We start from the raw sequence: 21,451 nt of genomic DNA, 5'->3' as shown, positions 1-21,451 counted from the left end.
GCTGCTCCGGTGTTGTCCGGTGGCACCTCCAGCCTGAACTGAGGGAAAAAAGCCCCAAAGGCCATGTCGCCTGTACCGGTTTGCGCACTTTTAATAATGTCAAAACTTGCTATCTGGAAGTTCTCTGAGCGGGGACACGACTTACTGGAGGTCAAACTGTTATATACTGCAAGAGGAGCGTGTTTGTATCTGCTATTTGAAATGCTAGGTGTTCAAAGTGAGGTCTGGGGACCTGCTGGTGTCCTCGCGAGGCTTCCAGCTGAGTGTTAAAGGGCCCATGTCATGGCCATTTCCACTGATCATAATTACATTGTTGAGGTATACTAAAATAGATTTATACTATGCAATTTTCCAAACTCACATTGGTTTCGCATACAGCATCTCTGTCAAGCATGTGTATTCAGCAGTATTCACTCTCTCCACTAAACGACTCGTTGGAGCTCTTGCCCCCCCCCTCCCTGTGAGCCTAGTGTGCTCCGATTGGTCAGCTCGGCCACTCTGTTATGATTAGTCAACCACCAGAGAGGCTCCGCCCGCTTTTTTCGGGGAACATCAGTGTTATAATGGCGTCGGTACAGCCGTATATTTTATACGCTAACTAACCGAACTATACCTACAACTGTTGTTATAGAAGAGTGTGACGGCCCCAGGGCCTTTGTGCAGGTGTGTTGCAGGTCTTACGGTGGGGTGGAGCTGAAGAGGCTAATCAGCGCGATCACGGACACCTCCGTAGCCGAGGTGCTATTAAGCCCAGCGGCCCAGCGGCTCGGCGATTCTCTCCCCTCGACCACCTATCTCTGCATTTACCACAATAAATGTGCCGTGGTTTTGTAAACTCGTGTATGTCTCCTTGTCTTTCCGTTGTGGCCTACGAGCCGGTCATAACAAAGAGTAAGTTATTTTTACCTGTAATAAACTACTACTGTTTGATGAGAAATCAAATCATGGTTTGCTATATATGAATGATATGTTATAGGAGCAAATAATTCAGGGAAGAAAGGATAGGCCTACTAAGTATTTCCATTAAACTTTATTTTTAGAAATGTACAAAATGAACATAAATATACATATATACACACGGTATATCATCCATTCCTCCCCGCATCTTGCCTGGGCGCAGCCGGTGCCTTTTAGGACGACGCCTCAGTAGTAGTAGTCCCGTCCCCGTCATGTATTGTCCGCCAGGATCTGGCTGGACGAAATCAAATGCAAATCACAAAATATTAGAGAAACTTAGTTGTTTTAGATTCGTTAGTAGTAGTTGTGGTAGGAGTGTGGATCTATCTAATGAACAGCTTGCCAGCTAATATGCTAACCTAGCTTTATTGTTTACTTTGGTAGCTAACACGATATGAACGCTAGCTCGGAGGAACGGCAACTATAATGTAGTGTAATAAAACTACTATGAACAAAAGCTAGTGGTTCATATTAGGCTAGCACTAACGTGTTTATAATTGCAATCGTATACGGGTATTCTGCTACGTTCGGTCACACATTGTAACTTGCATGAATACATTGTTTTGCGCTAGCATACAGCTAGCCTCGTTAGCTATACATGCAGTATGTACATGTACTGTCACAATGTACGGTAAATCACCCGGAGTATACTGTATGAGTATTCCGTGTGTGTGACTGCAGACATTCTCCTGCCATGACAAACATGTAAGGCCATTTGCTGACATTGTAGTTGATATATTTAAACGCTAGCAACGTAGCATAACAAAAATGTTTTTCCGACCAAACTAAGGTCTAGCTCCGTCGGTTAGATCGGTAGCATATACGCTACGCCAGCTATAATGTAATTACGTTTCGCGACTGACCGCACGGCAAGTATACTGTCAATAGGTATTTTGTGTGTGAATGCAGACATTCTCCTGCTATGAGATACATGTATGCAAGGCCATCTGCTGATATTAGAGTTGATATATGGAAACGCTAGCAACTTAGTTAGCACAGTTAGCACTGTGTCAATGGCTTAGCAGTCCAACACAGTTTACACATTTAAACAGTCTTGTTTGATAAATACACAAATAACAATGCAAACTTACAGGTTGTGTACCCGAATCTTCCCCTGCTCCAAACGGTCCAAACAAGCTGTGCATATCCGGCTTCAAACTGGGCAATGTTTTGGAAGCTTTCGTCTGTGAAATGCCGGTTCTTCGAACCTCTGAAGGAACAGTGTTAAAAAGACATTTCAACCACTGACTTCGTCGTGGTTCTTCCGTCGGTAGGACAAACAGCTCAGATTTCTCCTCACATTTCAGGAAACAGGTCCTTGGCAGTGGCATGACTGGATCGATTGTGAACTGAACCAGAGCTTCCAACAGTAAATGTTAGGCTGGCAGAGGGTGCGGCCAGCGCCGCTGGGTGTGGCCATAGCTCTTCGGGATTGGTCCATTTCGTTCCGGGTACCGCATGACATCATGGCGTACCCGGAACTAAATGGAAGACTCAAATGGGCAGTGACGTATCTCCAACGAGGCGTTTTGGGGAGGTATTTTCTGTGTTAGAGTTTTACTCGCTACAGGGTGTACTTTGAGGGTTTTGACTCTGCACACCGTTTACATGCATAAAAACCTTCATAACACACAAGGGGACGGGTAATAACCGGAAAAGCATGACATGGGCGCTTTAATGTTATTTCACTGACTTTGTGCCTCACGAGCTACACGAATAATGTTTATGAACGTCGTCCTCTTTGTCTATCAGAAAAATGGGATGCACACATACAATACCTTAAAATAAAGAGCATTTGAACACAGTTTACCTCCTATTTAAAAACTGACTGACTTATTTATAAGGTCAATTTAAAGCACATAAAACACTTGACTATTCAAGATTGCAAAGTACAGATTAAGACTGTCTAAGAAGGTGTGTTCTTTGCCTGAATATAGTTATACTTATTCTGCTTAAACTTCTTAAGCACCAGCAGCACAGTTTTAAATGTCCCATATGTCAGACAAGACATTTAAATGCTCATTCAATGATAAGTCCTCATGTGTCAAAATTGTGTTTTCCTTAAGAACATGCACTTTGAAAATAAATTATTAGGAAAATCGGTACCACTTTACAATAAGACTACCCTTTATTAATCATTAAGAACCATTTATAAACCAGTTCTAACATAGTTTTCATACATCAACACAGGCTCACTATTTGGCAAGATGACTAAGCCTCATATTGGCTACTTAGCGAGAATCAACTCAGTGAACAACAGAAATTAATTTAATCTATTGATTCGTGTTCACCAACACGATTTTAAATGCAATGTATTTCTATTGGTAGTATGTTTCGTGCCTGCAACACGTCTTTTTGTCCGGTCGGGTCTTGGAAGACCAGAAGCTGTGTGGTTCATAAAAACATGTTCTTACTCAATATCTTACCCTAAGCCTAACCCTATCCCTTTTATTTTAAATTGTATAATGTCTGAGTTTTTTTGCCGTCAGTGAGGAAAAGAAATGGCTCAGAGCCTCAGAATACTGAAATCTGTATTTTATGTCATCTTTTTTTCCTTCTAATTTGTTATTATTTGGTGCAGGCACGAAACATACTACCAATATAAATACATTGCTTCTAAAATCGTTCTGTGTCAGAATACTTAAATCTGTATTTTTTTTAATGTCTTTTTCCTTCTAATTTGTTATTATTTACATTGCTTTTAAAATCGTTCTGTGTGACACGAAAAAAATGACGAAATCGTGTTGGTGAACACGAATCAATAGATTAATTTCGTGACTATAACACGAAATGCCGTGAGACTGTGTTGGATACCAAGGATGCTGGCTGATGAAGAAGATGAAGTAAGCTAAGTAGCCAATATAATAAGGCTTCCTTAGCGGTACCTTTATATATACAGTCTATGAGCGGTACAGATAAATGTGGGCTCACTATTTGGCAAGCAACCGGTCACAGTTGCTCTGTTTATCTCATGTTTTATAAAAGCTTATTAATGATTTATAAAGTGTTCACAACCTAATTAATAAATGAATTACAAACTATTCTTTACTAGTCTTATTGTAAAGTGGTACCGGAAAATCTGTAGCCTATGCAGGTGTTCGAGAATTTGTGTTTAAATTTGTATAATTTTATCGAAGCAATATAGGGTAGCATTTTGCGTGTAGTTACAGTAGCGTACATGTTAAATTATATAGGTCTTATTGTGTATGACATAAAACCAACAATATTAGTTTAACTAAAATGTTGCTTACATAAATATAATTAAAGCTGTTCCTTAGCTCTGCCTGTACTTATAGGTTTTTCTGTATTTAAGGCAGCAACCTTTTGATGGCCTGTGAGCCCTTCAGATTCTTCCAATAAACACTGATGTGTCCACAGTCCATTTGTGATGTTGAAAATGGATCTTGATATCATGCAAACTGAAGTCCCCCTTATCAGTATGCTATTTGTTCATTTTTTAACAGAGAGGACCATCCTGGCTCTTTTCATTCGGAGCCCCACGATCTTGTCTGGTTCTGTATTGATGGTTCATCTCCATGGTTTAGAGAATATTATAGATCCAAGACGGGCCTCAGAGACAAACTCACAATTACAAATATGTCTGCTAGTTCAGCACCACGGGCAACGCCATGGATTTATCAATACACTGCACAGTTAGACTGATCTTTCACAGCTCAGGTCGGGGCCATAGATTCTAACTTGCACAAATCCCAGATGGAGGATCAATGAGTCAGGCAATAAACTAACATATTCCAACAAATCCTCTGCCCCTGCACTCTCTCGGTGCTCCTGAATAATGAAGAGGGGGTTAGCAAAGGGCATGCATTTTGAGGCATCGCCCCTTAAATCGCTTACTGCTCTAACTGTAAGTTTGGGAGAAATAACACATGTCTGAAGTCTGAGAGTCTGAAGGTGAAATCCACAGCTGAGTGCTTCTCCTCTTTAGAGCATAACATTATGGATCTCCTTTGTCTAATTTAGCCTGCAGTTAATTTGACTTGCTTGCTCTATTCAAAGATAATCTATCATTTATTGCCTAATTTTTCAATTAGATGGACTAATAGCTTTGAGAATTAAGATTCTAGTTTACTGAATTGATAGTCATGCATCTTGCTTCCTCGCTTTAACAAGGACAATCTAATTCTTTAACGATTAAATATTGAGACTATTGTAAGCTTGTGAAGCTAGCGTGCAGACATTTTTGGACACAGCACCAACAAATGTGATTCTTCGTAAATGAGAAGCTCTGCATTAACATAGTTTCGCTAAACTTTAATGGTCAGACAATAGCAATGTAAATTAATGCTCACATTTTTCAGAGATGTCACATTTGAATTAATCATAATTAAGCCTGTCACACAGTAAGCGTTGATTTACAATGTAGTCTCCATTAATGGTTAATTTCTCCTTAATCTATCTATATGCAAAGTAAACTTGAGTATTTAAAGTGGAAAAGCAGGAGCAGTGATGAGTGTCAAAAATAGCATGCTATTAACCTCTCTATCTGAAATGATGGCAGCCCTATAATTAGTGTAGTTGTCAGAGAGTGAACTGTGCAGTAGATGTGGGTCACAGTGCAATTTTCATAATCCAGAGATAATCAGAGCAAATACACACAAAGCACTGGTGAGACAGTGTTATTCAAACAGACCGACAATAAAGGAAGTCAATTTAATACCATCGGTGGTGAGCTAAAATATTTCACTCTTTTTACGGCTGTAGGGTATTTGCTTTCGGATTAATAAAACCCATGGATTTAAGGTGTTTTATTAAAATGAAAACAGTAACATTAGTCTACTCTAATGCTGCACTCCTACTCCTCTGTGTATGGTGGTGCACATTAAAGAGTCCACCAGAGGGAGCTTTAATCAAAGCCACTGTACCCACTAAAATTACTACAGTTATGTTCTTTCTTCGAGTTAAGAAGGAAAACTTGCAGTGGCTATGAAGGGATAACTTCCTTTATTACTTATCTCCTAATTAGAATCTTGAACCGTAAATAAATCCTGGTTAAATTGGGTTACAGTTGTGTGGAAATGGGATCTGGTGATTAGTGATAAGATAAAAACAAAAGAGGAAAACGTTGTGCAGGCCTCACACATTTAGATTAAAAAAGGGATTTACCAACATGGCTCAGCTCCTGAAATTAGACTGTCATGTTACCAAATTTGCCAGAAGCTCCCCTTTTCATTTATATATGAGATTTCCAAAGAACTAATCTCAGCTGATGGTGTATGATGTGTGATTTATGATTTCTCTCATCTCATTAAGAGCCTACGCGTCACAGATAACACCAGAGTTATCCACAATCAACACCAGGGGGTGCAATTATATCACGGACTTCAATTCTGAAGGCCTTGTGTGGCAATCTGCGAGTATTTACTTTAGCAGATTACAGAGAAAGACCAAGAGCAAAATGAGATTTGCTATTAATTAGTCTAAAAAGCTCGCTTAGAGCAAAACATGTCCTATCTGTGTGATAACATATTTATCACTTTCGAATTGGGGCTAATTAATGTGTAAGTGTCCGTGTTAATCCACGATTGTGACACATCATGCTTTTAGATGATTTGCAACACCACTGATGTGACCTAAATAGGCAAAAAAACAGACAATGTTTAAAAAATATATATTTTCTGAGGCAATTAAAATAACCGTTTTGAGTTTCCTGATGGTCCAAGCAGTAGCACAACACACAGCCTGTATTGATAGGTGTGTGTGCGTGGGCATGCCAGGGCTTATGACAGTGTCTTCACACATGGCTAGTCATGTGGAACAAAAGGCATAGAGGCGTTAAACAGAAAGTGGTGAAAAGTGATCAGGCCTTAAAAATGTGATCTTGCTTAATATGGATGCTGTGTTTAATTCAGCAAGCAGTCTGCAGCCCAATCCTCAACAAGCTGATGCCTGTAATTGCATTATCCTCCATGGCGCGTTCATGTGCATTTACTCAGAGTATTATTTCCACTCTTTTAACCCACTTGCCAGTATTTTTCGTACCTTTTGTGTGCATCCTTGAAGTAGAGATAAAGTCACACACTGTCTCACTGTCGACAAAGGCAATCCATCTTGGCAGTTCAATAGATTATCAACATAGGAAGAACTTTTCAGAGGGAGGAGATACATGTCAGTCAATAAGTGGCTGACAGGTCATGGATATCGCTGACCTTGTTGCTACGGGCTTGAGTGTCACGTTGAAAAGGAGGAGAATAGGAGGCTTCTACCGAGTGTCTGCATCCTCAGCTACTCTAAGAACACAGATAATAAGAACAGAGATAATACTGGGCTTAGTTACAGCTCTATAAAAGAGGACGTCTATATGTGTAACAACATACTTTAAAGGCCCATTCTAGTGTTGTGGTATGTTTAAGCCATGGATGTGTAAAGAATCTGAATGGTTCCTATTTATTAAAATGAAAGTGCATACTCTTCATTACTCTTACATGAATAAAACATTTGTATAAAGAAATACAAATCACTACTAAACATTCTGCCACTGTATTCAGTTATAAATGCCCAAACAGTAGCCCTGTTGTGAGCATGACGATGCTTACATGCTGATGTTTAGCAGGCATAATGTTAGCCATGTTCAACATCTATGATTAGCATGATGGAATGCTAACCTTAGCTAATAAGCACTAAGAAGTACTCTTTAGTGTACTAAGAGTAGCAGAGGCTGATGGGAGTTCAATTGTTTTCAAGGTTTTCCAAATGAGAAACTGAAATGTTCATAATTTGATCAAGCTATTTTAATTAATCTTGAAGGGGGGCAAGATAAATCCATTTAGTCATTTTGAGATATTTTCAGGATAAGTGAAAAGTGACTTTACATGACTAAAAAGACAGTTTGGGGACTATGTATATCTGTCCAACATGCAATGGCAATCTATAGAGTCATTTTGAGGTATTTCATGTTTTTTCATGTCAACTGAAAATACCTAAAAGTTATTTAACAGAATTTGTTATTATGTGAATACGTTAGCAGGGACTTTCCGAGTGAAGACAATGAAAGGGAGACTTTAACCTTGGCACTGTAAGAGGTGACAATAATACTTTTCCAAACCCATTGCACAGAAAAGACACGACACATATATCTCACTCAGGAGTGTTACAAATATTCAGTGTGATTCTTAATTTTTTTCAAATGTTACTCTTTTCAAAAAAGGCGATACTCCAAATCAAGATGCAACAAGACCAATTAAGTTGTCATTGAATATTTTATTTGCAAATGAAAGAGTAATAACTCAGAAGTCGTAAAAATATACATTTTTTACTTGTGATATTTACATGGATTGTTTTCATCAAACGAACAAACAAAACATTTCTGTACTGTTTTTATAAAACCAAAGAGAAGCCACGGCAGAAAAAAGATGAGAGTAAAGAAAACAAAAGTGTCTTACATTTCCCTTTAGTGACGCTCAGCGTGTCTTCCCCTGACATCGAGACAATGTCGTCAAGGGAAACCGCCGACCACACAGATCCCACGCAGGCCCGTGATGAGCAAAGCACACAAAAAAAGTGCAAAGTACATGGATGATGAGTTCAAAGCAAAGAAGAAGACAAAAATAAAGCTTCATAAAATCTTCTGTGAGTATATTTACAATTGTAGATTTTTTTTTTTTTTTTTTTTTTAAATATTTTCAGTCGAATACAGTTATGTTACATCAAAGCAAAGCATTCCCGTTCGTCTGCTCAATCTCCTTTGACATGCAGGTACCGTTGCTTTCCTTATTGAGGTGGAACCCCGTTCATCTCCTCACTCAAAAGAAGCAATACATCACATTCCCCTATACTGACAAACAAGGCCAAACCACAGCCTTAGCATCACTGCTCAACAGCTTTAATCAGAAATAAAACTGCTTAATAGAACATAAAAAGTAGTGGCTACATGAGATTCATACACCTATCATATAACGCAGGATAACCACTTAATGATTTTAATGTTTACTGCACCTTTCAGTGTTGATAATAAGACAATATACGTATAGTGCTGATGGATACTGTTTTAAAGAATGATATTGGATGTGCTGCTGACGCCGTTTTAAGACTTTCCTCCTGCACTCTTGACTGAACTGACAAAAGCTCCTTAAAATTAATTTGTTGGAAAAGAGCACAAGTTTGTCAGGCCACAAAGCTGCACACATGAGAGGAGAGACGCAACGCGAGGGCTCATAAACTGGGGAACCTGCCACCTGAGACCTGCAGTTGCTGGGAAGCAAATCAAAAAGCTTGGAGGAATTTAACAGCTGGAAGACTTGCATCCCGTCCTCCACCTCCACTGCTACTTTCATCTGTAGTGGAGGGAATTTCAATGGCAAGAGCCTACAGCCCTGGCTCGTAATCAATCCTGTTATACTTCTCCTGAATCTCAATACTCTCACAGACTCCCATGGGAAAAAAAAACCTCTTGAAGCTTATACTATCCAGATTGTTGAAATGCATAGGAGAGTTTGTATTCCAGAGTGCATGTGTGTTTTCATGCACATTTGTGTGTGTTTTGTTACAGTAGCTGTGTGTGTGTGTGTGTGTCCTGTGTGATGCAGAGTAGAGTGAGCCTTTTCTGTGCTGCGTTTAGTATCCTGGTTCCATCAGTCAGTCGTAATAACTTCAGACATTCAATCCATCAAATTGATTCTGAAGGAGCTGAAATAACATGACTTCTGGGCTTTTGTTTGTGCAAACTGTGTGTGTGTGCATGTGCAACTGTGAATGTGCATGAAGCACACACCTGTGTTTCCGTGCGGACCTGAATGTGCCATGTGTACCTGTTTATGTGTGTGTATATACAAGTTTAAGCGGTTTTGGATGTGGGTGCACCTTGAGATGCCATGTTAAAAGACAGCAAGAGCAAGGAGAGAGCGTACAAGTGGCCTCCAGAGCTGACAATATTATGAATTATGGACGTACTTTGTCTCAAAACACCACCCCCACAAGCAAAAACACGACTGTTGCCTGTGAAGCCAAGTTCAATATGCATAAAAAGTCAGTGAAAACTAAAATAAACCCTGCCAGTCTGCAGTCATATCAATTTGGATAGAGGTTACTTTGCATGACTGGATCCTCCTCACTCATTGAATGGCTAACATGAGAGTGTGTGGGTGTGGCCCAAGGGCTTATACTGAATTTACATGCACACACCCACAGAGACACACTCACACACATTCACAAACATGCATGCATGCATGCAAGCACGCACGCACAGTCGCACACACACAGTAGCTTCCCTGCTCAGTATGAACCGCTGTCTGTAGTTGAATATAAAAGGCTTTTTTTTTTCTTAACTTCCCCTACAGGTAAGTCACGTGAGAAATCCCGCAAGTGAAGTTAACCCACAGGTGCTTTTTAGGCAGATGTTGGTTTCCAAAGTTTTGAGGTTCAATTCATCTGATGGATCAGTGTGGACATTTTGAGGGTTAAAGCCAAGCTATAATATTGAAAGTTTTGGACATACTGATAAGTGGTCCCTCTTAGAACCTGAATTGGAGCGTAATTAGTATATCCTGAGAGTACTTTAAAATAAAAACCTCTTATTTCCTTTGACAATATGAAGAACGGCCTCACACATTTCTATGGTGAGTTATCTAATACACAAGTGGGAATATAAGTATGGCGTGCCAGATTAAAGTCTAGGGTCAACCAAAATGACTTTAAATAGTCATTGCAGATTAAATGGAAATATGGCAATTTAAGATTAACGCCTCATTCTTGTTTAAGGGGACATTTTGATAGAGGTGCCTTAGAATAGGTCACGTAGTCACCAAAAATATAGGAATATTTATCCTCTGGGGATCAATAAAATCTATACTACATCTCATGAGAATCTTGCTGGATATGGATTTATATTCTTATTTTCCTGCAGTATAATGGTTACATGAATACAGACCAAATATGTGAGAGGTGACATCAGAATTCACTTGTTCCCATAACATGTGCACAAAAAACACGGTTTAATTTCACTTCTGGGTTTCCCATTTGACTTTTTTGTAAGAGGTAAACCTCTCACATACCCTTATTTAAATTAAATGACATCATGTGCGTATATCTATCTGTATGTACAATATAAAACAAGACTGATTACAGAATGTACAGTACATTGTCCCATGGCATGGGAATGCTTTCTCACCATGGATAATTTACTCTGCTGGGTGCTTCCTATAGGCTACATCTGTTATTATAGGGCAAGTTCTGTGACGTTATATCGTTCAGTATTTGCTACTGTTGACCCTCAAAGCTGGATGTGAACAGAGACTTAACCACTGGTGTGCTGGAGATAAGGAGAAAGAAAGAAAACCAGAAGAGGGATTGCAAAGGCACACGAGATAGGCTACTTGCCCCCTTTTTTCAGATACTTTCAATCAAACTGCACTGGGTCTGTCTGAGGATACGACAAAAAGGGGAATTGGCTGATAGCACGGCTCGACCAATAACCAAGCAGGTGCCGGTTATTCAGAGAGAAAGCAATCGAGAAACACTCCATTGTTATGGATCCAGGGAGAGCACGGTCAATGATACCATACACACCCTATATACAATTGAAGTCTCTGGAATCATACTCCCTTCATTCAGACAAAGAAATTGTAAAATTGAACGTCAAGGTCAATTCTTTGTGCCTTAGCTCCAATATTGATTCAGTACCTCAAAGGAATGGGATCCGCCATCTTTGTACATCTCACATTCATGGTGACAGATTTTGGTTTCAGTTCAGAAATGTAGCAGGTAAACAAAAGAGTAAAAACTATAATGAACCCATCCTAAGGATTGGTGGCACTTCTTAATATGGATGAAAGGACATATGTCACCTGTCACCCCTTGTACAACCTGTTCAGAGAGAAGAAACACAGGAAAACAGAAAGAAAAGAAAAAACAAGTCCAGCTGGTCTAATAGATGCTTATCCACTATATTTAAAGTATTGACTCGCTATAGGCCTAATACATACTATTTTATTATTCAAGAAAGATATTCAGTACCAGAAAAGGATGTCCATAGACAGGATGCGGGGAGGGGTATTATATTAACTCCATTGATCTGACTTCACTGTCATTGCTACATCCTTGTACCTGAAGTTTCCCCTGCTGATTGGTTTAGCAGACGAGCTGTTTGTGAGTCAGTCTCAGGAACGCTGCGGTTTCTCACGGGTTCGTTACGAGAGCACAAAAAGAGCGAGAGCAGTGAAGCGGATGATGTCCACGCCGCACACGGTGTCTATCCACATGGATGGGCACACCGGCCCGGCCCTTGGGAGGCGGAGGGGTTTGTGGTTTCGGAGCAGGTGCTGGAGGCAGCGAGTCGGAGGTGCAGGGTGACATGAATCAGAGAATCACCCCCTCCCCTCCGCCCAGAGAAAAAAAAAGCAGTCTCACACTCGCGTTTTTATCCTCTTTGTTTCCACCGTGCTTCTATCCATCTTTCAAAGCTCAACAGCTGTATGACTCTGTTGATGTCTGGCTGAGAGTTTGGATCCACTTCATCATCCAGTCTTTACTGTCTCCTCTCCCCCCGCCTCTCCTCTCCTGCATGCCTAACCCTTTGATTTGAAGAATAAATAAAAGCTCTCCTACTGTAGGGGGCTCCTTCCACCACGCTGCACACAATACTTCCCTCTGCCTTCCAAAGCCAAAGAGACGAAAAACAAGTTTTGCCTTTGGCCTTGAGACACGAACAGTGTTGCATCTCGGGTCTTGTTTTTTCTTTGTTTTGTTGTTTTATGTAATTCAGTTGGGGGCAAGCATGTCTTGTTTCCATTTTTAAGTATGCATTCATTAAAAGTACTTTTAGACTTATAGTATTGATTCTTGTAATTACATCCGTTTAACTAGTTGCATTTCTTTGTCTATGGAAGAGTCTCAGTCTTTGGGAGGGGGCTCGGGGGGTTTGGGCTGGGCTGGGGGTCTCATGAGGCTGCAGGAGGGGGTGGGCTTTCAGTCCTACACAGTCTGAAAGGCCTTGGTCTGGGCGGGGACCATGAGGGTTGGGGGTGTGGGCCCAGACGTGTTCCTGGAGTTGTATTTGGGAGTGGCGGGGGGCTCGGGGGTCTTGGGCACCACTGAAGCGTAGGCTGGAGGGGACTGGGGGAAGCCTGGAGGCTGTCCATTTTCCTTGAGAGCTGCTACAGCCGGTGGGCGGGGGCGGTGGCCGCGCTGGGCGCTGTTGTGCACCATGGACTGGGTGGAGGAGGCCCCGGAGCGGGAGCTGCCGGAGCGGGATGAGGACAGGGAGTTGGGCTTCACTAGCTTGGCCTTGGGAGCCTCCGCATCCTCCCTGTGGGGAGAAACACAGACATCAAACAGTGAGGACAAAGTTTATTACTTATATCAGCTATGCTTCTAAAATGCATGTAATGACTGTAAAATTAGGAAAGTAGTAGAGGAATAGTTTATCTGAATTTTTACAAATTGTAGCAGGTTTAAAGGGTTCATATTAGTATCTTGTGCCTCTACTGTGACATGTTTCCATGTGGCTCTGTTGTGATTGGTCAACCGCTTTAAGATTTCCCGCCCCTTAGCCTAGTTAAAATGTGTCGGAGCGCTAGCCAATAGAAGCGCGAGTATAACATATGTGTTGTCACTATGTTACAGAAGTAACCAAGCAACTAACACAAGCAATAATAATAGGGCCCCTTTAAATGAGACACGCCAACACAACTATAGAGGCCCTCAAAGCGAAAAGACCAATGCCAAGGCCTTGCACCATGTCTTAAGGTTACCAAAGTATAGACAAATGTGTGTACCCCCCACCCCATGATAATTATCTGCTCAAATATTTACTGGGTTTTTCCAAGGTATATTCTTACCCAAAGTTAAATATAAATCAAGCTAGTGGTTTTTTCCATAATCCTGCTGACAAGAGCTAAGCAAAGTATATTTCCCTTACACTATTCCAATACCATATTCACTTGGGACCAGTTTTATAGATTACATTCAACAATAAAGTTGAATCTGATCTAATATCAAGACCTCATTTATTTCAGCATCTTAGTTTTGTGAAACAAATTTGCATTGAATAATGAAATCTGCGGAAGTCACTAGTTCCCCAGATACGATTGTTAAATGACACAAAGGTTTCTGCTGAGAACACAATAAAACCTTTGCTTTGTAACTCAATTATTTTAGCACAGAAGAATAGAAACTTCATGGTAAAAAAAACACATTTCAGTAGCATTAATCACGGAAACCAATACAATTTATGCTGTGAATGGATGGTTTGAAATGGCAGTGGGTCTTTGCAGTTATTATACATCTCTGTCACCAGGTAACCAGGGTGTGTGGGCGGCGGGGCGAAGTCAGCAGGTAATATTATCCCATTGATATAAGGCTTATATTCGCTACAGAAATAGAAACCTCTCCACTGTGCGCTGTTCTGTACTTTCACCAGAGAAGGTTTTATAACTCTTGAAAAAGAAAAATGAAAGTTTTTAAACAGCAGAGAGGTTTGGTCTAAATCCAAGAGATTCTGCGTCACTAAAGGTTTGGTTCAGCTCATTAGAGGAAAGGCTCAGACTCTGAACATGGTACGAAAACAGAAAACATCTACATTATTTACTGCTTGCTGTCCCCTCAGCCGCTCTGTATTATGCATTGTTACATCAGTAAATATGCACCCACTCCAGTTTGTCACAAAAAAAGGCAGTTTCTTTTACAAGTTTCATTAGCAGTCCACAGGGGCTGACACAGACTAGAGTGAGAAATAAAAATACCATTTTAAATTAAATATTGTGGTTATTTTAAGACTTAAAAAGAGAAAAGAAACGTTGTTTTGTACAGATCCTTATATAAATAACAGCAATGAAAATAAGACTAATTATGTGCAAATTATTGTTACTTTTGATACTGTGAGGTCCCTATCTAATACTACCTCTTTGAAAATCTGCACATCCTTCCACTTCTGTGTAAATATTTCTTTTTTTAATATGTTAATTGTTTTCTTTTTATAATTGTTCTATTTTTGATCGTCAACTTACAGCTTATTTCCTTATATTATATGTGTTAGCTCCACTATTCACAAAAGCAAATTCCTTGTATGTGTAAACCTACTTGGCAATACACCTGATACTGATTCCCTATTATTGCATATCATATTGCAATATTAGTCAAAGAATATTGCAATCAGATACTTTTTTCCAACTCATTCAGCCCCAGTGTGATCCCTCTGCTCTGATGCCACACACTGTGTTGCAATATATATATTTTTCTGTCTCATCAGCCCTCCCATGCCTTTTTCTCCCTCACTGGAAATCTCTTTTTGCAAGAGATATTGCATCAGCTTATCCATGGTTGTGTTAATGTTCCAGCTTAATTCGTCAGATAATCAAAACACTTAACTGGCTTTAAACATGATGAAAGAAGATATTACACACATTAAATTCATGTAATGACCTACTATTAAATTAGGTTAGTACTTTAAGTAGTAGAGTTTATCTGAATTTCTACAAATTGTAGCATGTTTGAAGGGTTCATTTAAGTATTTTCTACCTCTTTTGTGACAAAAAGGTATTTATTTTTCTCCTACTACCTGTGCTCTTTTTACACTCTGTCTAATAGTCTGCTCTGATTGGTTAGCTGGCCGGCTCTGTTGTGATTGGTCAACCGCTTAGAGATGTCCCGCCTCTTAGCCTATCATGTACAATGTGTTTGAGCGCTGGCCAAGGGATTTTAGCCTTTGCAGACCATTTACAAGCACAACAACCTTTGTCACAAACTACAGGAAAAGGAAAACCCCAAGGAGCATAATAGGGCCCCTTTAAACTAATTTAAAAGTGTGAACTAAACTAACAGTGCCTACAGAGATGCAGAAATGAAAGCACACATGAGGAAATATGACAGCACTCATAATCACATAAGAGTAAAACACATAAGAAGAATAAAGAGTGGCATTTCACCTGATCTCATTTGGAGTCTCCTCCTCCTCGTACTTCTTCTTCTCCTTCTTCCGGAAGACGAGCCAGATGATTAATATGACAATGAGGACACCGAGGGAAATTCCCACCACCGCACCTGCTACCATTCCTACATCCCTCACGTCTGTGAATGGAAAAAAAGGAAGTGATGAGTACATATTTTTTTATCGCTCACAAATACTTATATTCCATGCTCATTTCCTGGAAGTACCCCAACATCAATCAATCAACAACTTTATTAATCCCGCAAGGGGCAATTGGTTATGTCATGTACACAGGCAGGAACATACAGGAAGAAAACACACAGATACACCCGGGAGCACAGATGTGGATAATTCCAATGTACACTATAAATAGTTCATAGCATCACAATAATAAATAAATAAATAAATAATCAAGTTAAAAGCCTATCAAGAATTTAAAAGTTTGAGTGCAGAAGGGATGAATGATTTTGAAAAGCGATTAGTCTTTAGAGCAGGTAGAGCATATCTTCGCCCTGATGGCAACAAACGAAATTCATGTGAAAGTACATGACCTGGAGAGTTCAGAATGCTCTCTGCTTTCTGCAGAATCTGTTGGTTACAGAAGGAATTTAAGTCTCTCTGTTTCACGCCGATGATCTTAGAGCAGGTTTTAACAATGCTGTTCAGGCTGTTCCTGTCTTTCAGTGTAAGGCTATGGAACCAGCAGATAAAAGAAAAACAAATAAGGCTCTCAATGAATGCTTGGTAAAAACGACAAAGAATGAAAGGCCTGACAGAGAAAAAGTTCAGTTTGTGAAGAAGGTGCATTCTCTGTTGACCCCGCTTCACAATACACTCAGTATTCATAACATGGTAGTGGCAAAATCCAATCTCACACAAGGGTTATTTCTGCTGAGCTACTATATGTGTCATTTTCTCCACATATGACCCTGACAGTCCTGTGCCTCTCCAGAAAATGTATTCGTGTGACAGTGAAACATATATGTTGGGGCATTGGTGTTGACCAGTAGCCACCAGCTTGTGTTTAGTGAGTCCCTGAAGTGTTGCAGAACTGGGGGAGGGAGAGAAGGGGAGGTGGATGGAAAGGCAGGGAGGGGTATACATGTATTTACAGCTGCAGTTTGAAACAATAACCATCAATCAGCGTGGCAGTTTGGTGTGAGGAGAACGCTGAGAGGTCGACTCTCCCTTTCCCCTCTCCCAAAACTCACGTTGCATTGTGACCTCGATGGTGCAGTTCTCCTCCCCCACGTCATTGCTCGCCGTGCACCTGTACACTCCTGTGCTGTCCATAGTGAGATTCCTCAGCGTCACGAGCTCGGGGTTCTTGAGATCTGCAAAGTTTAAAACAAAAATAAATATTTGCGTGCAAGTGTCTGCTCTATATTGTTTCACATTCCTGCACATTTATCAACAACGTCAATTACATTTGCAGCACTTGAGAGACAGCTGAAATGTATTTTGTGGTTGAGCAGAGGGACATTGATGGAGTGTTTATTTAAGAGCGAGGCGAAGGACTTGAAGAGAATAGCAGGAGCGTGTTTTTGGAGCCCCACGGCCCCATGGGATATTTAGTCATCCCACCAATGACAACCATGTGATATTACCTTTCACCAGACTCATAAATAATGGCTACCGACGCGGTGTGTTATCGTCCAATGAAATTAATTAGACTGAACAGGTGTTGCTCGGTGAAGGTCATTCATTTGAAGGTTTTTGTCTGTGCATAAGCCGTCATGGATGCCAGTTGAACACCGAAGGGAAAACTGAGGCAGAGAGGTTGGCAGCCCGGGGGTGTTTACGCAGTTTTTGGAGAATATACACAGAAGGGAGAATTACCCTACCATTAGGTTTTCTGATATAAACTGTCTCTGTTACTGTTTAGAGGTGGATATGCCTGGTTATGATCCAAAAGGAATGCCAGAACCCACACCATGTGAATGAAGCGTGCCTCAGGGCGACTACAGAGCCAATTTTTTTTTATTATCTTTGGTGCAGGATGTAGTCGGAGCTGCCAGTGTATTACATTTGATTTTCTCCACTTTGCACACAATCCAAGGAAACGCTCAGTTTATTCTCACTGAATGCAGGCAGGAATAGATCACTTGAGCCAGACTGACATTTCAGCGTCACTGACATCTCCAGCAGATGACAGTATCAGACTGGATCCTCGTGTTTATATAACTCATCCCAACAGAGTTCAAGAAGGAATCACAGGGACGTGTTCTGTTTGATTTCCTGGAAAAACACATGTAGTATACATAATGTGGTCTTTAGCTGTAGATGGTAGTACTGGCACTGTTCTTTAGATAAGAATAGCTTGCAGAATCGGTGGCCTAATTGGGACATTCCAAGTGCCCTTTAGTAAAGCATTGTAACTTAATGATGTGGTGAATCAGAGAGGATCGTAGTTGTACTGGGCAGATTTAGGTGTCCGTGTTAGCAAAGTTATAAAATGTGAAGTTGAGAGGAGGCGAAAGAAAGACGGTGTGCTCAGCAGAACACTTCCTAGGATAAATGCTGCCCATAAAAATCACTTATATGTAATAAAATTGAATCTTTGTAGCATTCGTCTGCAGAAGCCTTGTATGATGAATCAGCAAGTCAGCGTAGTGGCAATTAGTTTCCTTACCTATCAGTGCCAGGTTTGGCAGTTTGCCCAGACTCTTGCCTTTGTCGAGTACTCGCTCCCACTTGTAGTTGATGGGGTCGGAGCCGTCGCTCGACTTGCAGCTCAGCTTGACATCACTTCCCCCCAGGAGTTTGCCGTCCATCCAGCACCTCGGCTTGGAGGGTTTGACTGAAAGAAGGCAAGGGAATCAGAAACATGTCAATACAAATGTGCTTCAACAAGCAAGGGTTTGTCGTTTAAGTTAATACATTTCAGCCATTAATAAGGTTTTTATCAAACATATTGCTTTTCTGTATCAGTTATATGTTTAATTTAAAAATAAATAACATTATTAAAAAAATTGTAATTCATTTTAATGTTAATTATTTTAAAAAAAATAGGATTTTCTTAATTCTTTTATTGGAAACAGATGAAAAATGAGGATTTGTAGTTATTTCATTGACATAAATGAGAGATGTTTAATACTGAAGCTTTGGCCTTTGACAAATAATAGTTTTACTATACAAAGCTTGAAAGCTAAAAAAGACAAATGTATCCCCCAATCATTATCAATGGTTAGGTTGTATGTTGAATAAATGAGCTGAATAAAATTGATTATTTCTACAAAAAAAAACATAATTACTGATGCATACATTATGCCATAATGTAAAGCCAAGTGAAATAGCCTAACACGAGTGTATCACCTCAGCATAACACACAATATAAAAGGAGCAAAGACATAAAGGTGAGAAACTAAGAAAACAAAAGGCTTGTTAAATTGCAAAAGATAAAATGTCAGAGAGTCAGACTTTATTTGAAGATATCTATTTATATATGTGTAACTAGTGTCCTTTACAGTTCTTAACAGGGATAATTCTAGCCTCACTGTCATTCCTCCAGGGCTGGTAACACACACAGAAACCCCCAGTCCCATAGGGAAAGGATCAATGTGACCGCAGAGCTGGCTGTGGACGCTTGTGGTCATATGTTCTCCACAGGTCAAAGGTTTTGGTCATGGTCCAGTAGCTGGAGGCGCAGTACAGTATCGCCCGCTGAGCCCTGTACAGCTGCTCTGTTTAGATACATGCTGAGAGGCACTGCAAAGCTAGAAAAGCGAGAACACAGCACACTGTTTTCTCCCTCCAAGTGATATTTTTAGATCAGTGTTGTGCTAAATTTGAAGTCTCTTTTGTGTTTTTGTTATGCTGTCATATTAGGGAGGTCAGATATGAAGTATTTGGCTGTTGCTGCTTGTCACTAGTGTTTAGAAGTTATTCTTTATAGATTGGCGCAGTGATGACGTATTATTGAAGGCCGACTTGGAAGTAGGAATCGCAAGGGCTCCCTTGACAAAAAGCCAATTGGGTTTTGGAATAATGCAGAAAATACAGTAAGGCCTGTGTCAAACAAACGTTTGTGATACAGCCACGTTTTGTTCAGCAGGATCATCTCCACACCATTTTATGATTTTGAAGTGTCAATGCAATCTACAGAATGAAATAGCCAACGTAAGGGTATAAACACATTGCATCACGTTGTATTGCTGCATGTCACCAGTGCTCAGCTAAAGGCGGTCTTGTTTATGGCATGATGACCTTCAGCAGTCTCATTTAGTCGCTTGTTAGCAACAGCTTTTTTATGACACACAGAAGCTTCGGACATTCACAACTGGTTTTCCGAACGTTTTTTTTCATCGAGTCTAAAACATGAAATTCTCTTATGCTTTTAGTAACCACATGATTTCTGCTTTGACACAAAGGAACCAGAAGTGGTAAAAGCCTAACTCATTCCCGGGTTTTGGAACTCATTCCTGCAAAGCAAAATGCTAAAATGTAGAGAGTTTGTGAGTCCGGTAAATAAAGCCAGATATCTCATGTGCCTTTGTTCTTATAACCCTCTTTTTCTCCATCCCCTCCTCATCCGTGTGTGCTTCTCGCAGCTTTGTCAGGGTCAGTTAGGCCTAACTGCAGCAGGGGCATTTTGGAGCCTCAGACACACACTCACACAAACAAATCCCCAAAAATGTGACCACATTCATACTCAAACATATTAAGTCAATACATCTGCACATGCTGATTTTTCTACACTCAACAGAACAGTGCAATCCAGGCGCATCCAGGCGCTACCGTGCAAGCCTGTCCATAAACACAAACACCGCCACCACTGGAGGCACACACACACACACACACACACACACACACACACACACACACACACACACACACACACACACACACACACACACACACACACACACACACACACACACACACACACACACACACACACACACACACACACACACACACACACACACAGGCGTGCGTACACGCCAGGGTGTGTACACGTACACTCACACATCGTCTCATGCCAAGCCAGCTACTAGCTCGGCTGCCAAGCTATTATCTTAGCGTGGGGAGCGAGGGAAAAATGCAAATGTTCGTCTCTCTCAAAATCGAAAGTGTCACCGCAAAGCTGAGGGCAATTTGTAAAAATGGAGGCACTAACTCACTGAAATGTCTTTATGGAAGAGAGCGGAGAGTGTGTGCGAGAGGATTAACAGAATGTTCCATTAGAAAACCAATAACCGCGGGTTGAACTAATCTTCCATGATGTTTTAATACATCGCCTGCTTTCTGACATTGAGAACGCTCGTGCTCCTCCCGCTGGACTTTGTGGCTCGCTCCCCTTTTTGCTGTCTGTCCTTCAGAGTTACTTAGCAATCTGAGAGAAGTGACACATATCACCATTGAGCTAGTTGTAAAGCTAAGCCATTTAGACACCATCTGTATTTCTGGGAAATTAGGAAAACAAGAAGACTGAACAAGAATGAACAATGGTGACTTTGCTGTGGCTTATGACGCCAAGACTGACTTTAATATAGTTGCAAAAGCAAAGACATGACTTCCTAAGAAGCCTTTCATTGGTTAGATTGATGACAGTTGACTTTTTCCAATGTCATTTTCAACCATAACATTTTATTACAGGATGTTGCTCAAACTTAG

The 21,451-nt window shown here is 40.5% G+C and overlaps 1 protein-coding gene across 1 annotated transcript in view; it reads right to left on the bottom strand.

Annotated features, from left to right (window-relative positions):
* Nucleotides 1-8,135: 8,135 nt before the first annotated feature.
* clmpb (CXADR like membrane protein b) overlaps nucleotides 8,136-21,451 on the bottom strand; it is a 71,363-nt gene continuing 58,047 nt past the window's right edge. Inside the window, exons 4-7 of the mRNA XM_034114847.1 lie at nucleotides 18,468-18,635; nucleotides 17,047-17,169; nucleotides 15,834-15,975; nucleotides 8,136-13,216 (exon numbers count right to left, since the gene is read on the bottom strand). Of these exons, the coding sequence (XP_033970738.1) occupies nucleotides 12,883-13,216; nucleotides 15,834-15,975; nucleotides 17,047-17,169; nucleotides 18,468-18,635 (767 nt within the window). The 3' untranslated portion in view covers nucleotides 8,136-12,882. The remainder of the gene's footprint in view (nucleotides 13,217-15,833; nucleotides 15,976-17,046; nucleotides 17,170-18,467; nucleotides 18,636-21,451) is intronic.

This window comes from Trematomus bernacchii, unplaced genomic scaffold (assembly GCF_902827165.1).
Source record: "Trematomus bernacchii unplaced genomic scaffold, fTreBer1.1, whole genome shotgun sequence".
Lineage (NCBI taxonomy): Eukaryota > Metazoa > Chordata > Actinopteri > Perciformes > Nototheniidae > Trematomus > Trematomus bernacchii.
The sequence above is the reverse complement of the archived record's forward strand: the minus strand, read 5'-3'. Positions and strand labels throughout refer to the sequence as shown.